Consider the following 5227-nt stretch of genomic DNA (forward strand, 5'->3'; position numbering starts at 1 on the left):
CAACGTAACCGTCCCTGAGAAGAAAGGCAGCAGAAAGACGCCGCATGGCCGGGTTTCGAGGGAAATCGAAATCGAGACAACAAGTGGGCAAGTCAAAGGGTGGTATCCTCTGTACGATCTTCTCAAAATACATACCGTTTCGGGCGTATCATAACCAATGTCGACAGAATGACGCCTGGGTCTATCGTCTTTCTAGTTTGACTCGGTCATTGTCCTCATTGTATTGTACTTATACTAGTCAAATATCCACATCGAAGTCTGCTCCGACATATTGCAAATAGCCGTCATCATCATCAATCAACCAAGGGGGTATCCATCATCCACATATATCCAACCAAACGCCAGAAAACGCAATCCCAATCCTCTCTGCATCCTGTCACCAGGGAAGATCCCGATTCGCGACCGCCGTGCAGGTCAGGTAGCTTATGCCTTCCACCACGCGGCCTGATCCGCCGAGATCCAGCTCCAGACTGCTGCCCATGAGGGGCCGTACAATGTCCCGCGCCATGGCCTTGAGCTCGTCCATGCGCTTCTCGAAGCGCCGCAGGTTCTCGCGCGAGTACATGTCGGGCGTGAGCTTGAGGAAGCGCTTGCACTCGTCGTGTCCCAAATACGAGGCTGGGTTGGGGGCACCCAGGGTGCGGTATGCCCGACCGAGACTTGTCAGCGGTGGAACAGCCGGCGGCAGCGCTTGCCTTGGCATGTCGCGCGAGCGTCGATCCGTCGAGGACAGAGGTGCTGGCTGAGGCGAGGTGTTGTCCGCGATCCACTGTCGGAAGAGGCTGACGGCCAGCCAGTCGAGGTAGTTCGTGTTGGGGCCCACGCGCTCTCCCCGACTGTTCGTCAGGTTCAGCCTGAAGAGGCGCCCCTCGACCCGACTCACGCTCTCCTCCAGCTCATCGACCTTATCTTCGATGATGTCCAGGACGATGTCGGGCAGCGCGGCGCGCAAACTGCGCTCGCCAGAGGGCCACTGCCCCACCACATGGACCAGAGCTTCCTGGAAGATGATCTTGCTGCGCGCCAAGTACCCCAGCCGTAGATAGGATATCGGGTACTTGGCGATCTGTTTCCAGAGCCTCGACTGGAATTGCAAGAGGTGGTGGTCCACCCGCGGCCCGACCACCGCCAGCGCGTCGTACTGATCCGCCAGGTTCAGGAGGCTCTTACACTGCACGTAGGCATCCGCGACGTTCACGCCATCCAGCACGGGAGGGTAGTTGTACATGGTGCGAAACAGGTTGTCGTAGTCGCGCAGGAGGTCCTGGTCCGCCTTGGAGATGTGGTGTGCTTGTTGCTGGTGATGCAGATTCGACACCGACCGGAAGAAGTCGCGGCTCGAGGATGTCGAGTGTGAGCTCTTGTGTCGTCCTCTCGATCCGTCGCCCGGTCCGAATATTGATTTCGATGGCACAGGTCGCGATTCATCCTTTTGCATGAGCATGGGGATATCGCCGCCCCCCGTGCCCGGGTCAAGTTCGTATCTCCATCTCTTCCGCGGTAGATCGCTGTCGAGGTCTCCGTCTACCGCTGATGCCGCTGGTGTCGGCAGGCTCCCATCTGATGCTAGTCGCGCGACTTCGTTACCGCCGGCCAGGAGCTTCGCCTTTGACCACTGCTCACTCGTGCTCGCTTCGAAAAATCCGCTGCATCGGGTGAGGGTATGTCTGTGCAGCAGGTATCTCGCCTCGCCGCCTGAAGGTGTGTGGATGTTGATGTCGACGTCGCCCGAGTGCGAGAAAATGGGAAACTCGTTCTGTTGTGTGTAGGAGGTGTTGCTCGTCGTGCCGCCGACGTGGGATCTGTTGTAGCGCTTGGATCTGGAGAGCGTGCTCGATGTCGCGATGCGGTCCCGATGGTCGCGTGCCGGGCGCAGGGAGAGGGCGCTCTGAGCTGCGAGGGAAGTCTCAGGCTGGGAGACCATGCCGGGCTATGGCCAGTGAGAGGGCATTTATTTGTCTCTTTGCTTGTTTGCGAGTCGAGCCTGTGGCCTTGGGAGGTCTTCGAGGTGCGCGTGAAGTTGGCCGCCAATGTGTGGTGGGGAAGTTCGAGTCAATCAAGGTCTCGGTGGCGCGCAGGGGCTCACGAAATTATTGATCGTGTGTCGAAGCCAGTCTTGGTAGGGAGCTTATTAGAGGAGAGTGAACGACACCAGATAGAAGGCGAAAGATGGGAGCCGTGAGGGTTGATCACGGGCAAAGAAAGACGCGCCTGTGCAGCGTGGGTGCGTGTGGTGTCACGAGATCTCGAGCTTCTGAGATCTTTGCTTCAGATATCCTGGCGAGCGCACAACCGATTGGGATCAGCCTAACTCAGCAGTGCTGTCAGTCCCTGAGAAATATGCCTTGCGCTGGAGCATTAGCAGCCAGTGAGCCACCCATTATATCCCCGGCTCGTGGCGATATGCACGACGTGCTTTAGCAGATGCGGACTGGCAGATGACCCCAGCCAGTGGTTCGTCATATGTCGGCCGCCGCCAGTCGCAGATTTTGATCGTTGGCCAGAGGTGATGCGACGCAAACAGAGAGCTGGTATTCTTAGACTTGTGTCTCCAGACTAATTATGATTTACGTGAAGGAAAGCAGAGAGGGCCTGGCTGTACCTGGAGGTAATAAGGCAGCTGAGATTTATTAGGCTGGGCCATCTGGCATACACTCCCTGTACAATGCACACGGACTTCGGCAAGTAGAGCGTCCAGACACCGACTGGACAGCTCTCATTTCTACCTACCTGGTAATTATCTTCCTCACCTAATTACGTGAGCTTTCCCAGCCTCGAATTTCCACCAGGTACCAAACATCAACTCGAGACCTACCCAACCACCCAATGTCTCTTCTCGCAGCGCGCTGGTAGCGCCGCCTAACATGGAGCAATGGGATCGCGCTCCATAAGCAGCTTCGTCAATGGCGTCACCAGGCCCGTCTCGGCACTCGAATTCAAGGACGCCCTCGACGCAGCATGTCGTCCCCAATTCCCGACAGCTACGTGGTACCGCGACCGGCCCTTGGCCCTCGCCGTCAGCGGAGGCCTCGACTCCATGGCCTTAACCCACCTCGCGGTCGAGTTGTCGAGGTCGATTCCACAGTTTCGCGTGGCCGGCTACCCGGTCACCTCTGTGTTGGGGTTGATCATAGACCATGGGTTGCGCGAGGGGAGCGCTGAGGAGGCAATGAAGGTGGCGGCTGCGATCCGCGATATTGGCGCCGCGCCGTCCATCAAAACGTTGAAATGGGGCCAGCTGGTCAAGCATGGAATAGTGCCGGCGGATTTGTCGAATGTCGAGAGCATGGCTCGGAAACTTCGATACTGGTATCTGGGCAAGAGTTTACGGAATTTGGGGGCGCCCGTGCTCCTGCTTGGTCATCATGAGGACGATCAGCACGAGACGGTTCTCATGCGTCTGCTGGGGGGGCACTCATACCGAGGCCTGCGTGGAATGCAGCCGGTGAACGACATGCCCGAGACACAGGGACTCTATGGTGTTCACAAGAGCGGCTTGATTGCGGACCAGCAGTCGACGAGGCCATCTGTGCGGTTCAGGCCAACCCAGAGGGAGCAGAAGCGCCTAAGAAACATCTTTCGCGAAGAACACCGACAAGTGCCAGTGGACACATCAACAAGACAGCCTGTTGGCACATCGGCCTTCCACGACAACGTCTACCTGGGTGACGACCCGCGAGTACCGTACCTGAGGCCTGTAAACACGGAAGGCGGCGGTATTTGCGTTGTACGTCCACTACTGGGCTTCAGCAAGGACCGATTGAGAGCTACTCTCGAGGCCCGCGGTCTCTCTTGGTTTGAGGATCACACCAACGCTGATCAGACGTTGACCATGCGGAACGCAGTCCGCCACATAGTTAGGGACCATACACTGCCAAAGGCCTTACAAAAGGAATCGATCCTTGCCCTAAGCCAGAAAGCGAGAAAAAGGGTCGAGCACGAAGAAGCCGAGGCCCGTCGGTTGCTCACCCGCGAGGGCGTTGCCAAAAACTTCGATCCCTGTGCTGGCACGCTGATCATCGACTTGCCATCCATGCGCACCAAGAGGCGGAAAAGGCGTGACCGTCTGGCTGGGGCCAGAGCCGAGGCTCGTAAGCCACGACAAAAGCTCATCGCTGCTCTGGCCTTGCGTCAGCTTATCGATTTTGTGACACCGGAGACCAACCTTCCTCCACCCTCGGCCATGGGCAATGTTGTCATGCGTCTATTCCCGGAGCTACGGCCGAGCTCTGACCCGGCACCGCCGCGGCCAACAGCATTCGGCATCGCAGGCGTCCTCTTTGAACCCATCGTTCGGCCTGACTCCGTGCGCTGGTTCCTCTCCCGAGCCCCGTACACCTCGAAGCAGAACCTGCCCAACTTCTTCCATGACTGGCGCATTGCCGGCGAAGCGCCCCCGACGCCTGACCAGAAGGCAGCCTGTCCGCCCGCACCGCCGAGCCCACCCCGCGGTTGGCACAGCATGAAGATGCGGAGGTTATGGGACGGGCGCTTCTGGTTCTCGATCGACTCCACGGTCAGGGAGCGGTTCCACGTTCGACCCTACGACACGACCCACGCGCGAGCCTTCAAGCGCCGTCTCCTCCCGCATCAGCTCGCCCGCATGGAAGAACTACTCAAACACTACGCACCAGGAAAAGTGCGCACGACTCTCCCCGCTCTGTATCTTGCCGACCACGACGCGCCCATGACGCTCGAGGGCGTTGGGAACTTGACCCTCATCAGTCTGCCAACGCTACGGATCCAGCTGCCAGGCACGGAGGAGTGGATCAGGTGCAATTGCACGTATAAAAAGGTAGACACGGGTCTTTTGAGGCATCCTAAGCGGGCCACGTCAGGTCAGCATGAGGATGCATGGAACTACCACATGATGAGCACGTCGAGACGGATCAGAGTCCGACGGCTGAGCAAACGTAACAAGAACTCAAGGAGACTGTAGGCAATAAGTGGAAATACCCCTGTCGAGTATGTCGACTATGTTACATTCAACAATACACTGTCTTATGCATGCTTCCACGAATGCATGCATCGTCAGGGGTGACCAGGGCCAAGCTGTACAAGTCTTGAGGCCGCACTTCCCCATCCATTCATTGCTACCTCACGCAAGCAGTGTATGACTATGATTCTAGCCAGGAGTACAATGTCTTTTGGGAAAAAGAAGACGAGAATTTTAGGGTCCCTGGCCCATACGGCTCTGACCTCAAGTAAACAGAAAGGTCAGGCAGGT

The 5227-nt window shown here is 57.7% G+C and overlaps 2 protein-coding genes across 2 annotated transcripts; one reads left to right on the top strand and one right to left on the bottom strand.

The window, feature by feature from the left end:
• Positions 1 to 376: 376 nt before the first annotated feature.
• J7T54_005710 (uncharacterized protein) lies at positions 377 to 1924 on the bottom strand (the record flags this gene model as incomplete). The annotated part of the gene is made up of 1 exon (XM_051504158.1): positions 377 to 1924. One exon carries the CDS (start codon positions 1922 to 1924, stop codon positions 377 to 379), a length of 1548 nt encoding a protein of 515 aa, XP_051364537.1.
• A 948-nt stretch (positions 1925 to 2872) lies between these two features.
• On the top strand, positions 2873 to 4939 carry J7T54_005711 (tRNA(Ile)-lysidine synthase-like protein; the record flags this gene model as incomplete). The annotated part of the gene is made up of 1 exon (XM_051504159.1): positions 2873 to 4939. The coding sequence occupies one exon, from the start codon at positions 2873 to 2875 to the stop codon at positions 4937 to 4939; it is 2067 nt and encodes a 688-aa protein (XP_051364538.1).
• Positions 4940 to 5227: the final 288 nt, after the last annotated feature.

Source organism: Emericellopsis cladophorae (genome assembly GCF_022114955.1).
Source record: "Emericellopsis cladophorae strain MUM 19.33 chromosome Unknown NODE_7_length_695568_cov_118_814649, whole genome shotgun sequence".
NCBI lineage: Eukaryota > Fungi > Ascomycota > Sordariomycetes > Hypocreales > Bionectriaceae > Emericellopsis > Emericellopsis cladophorae.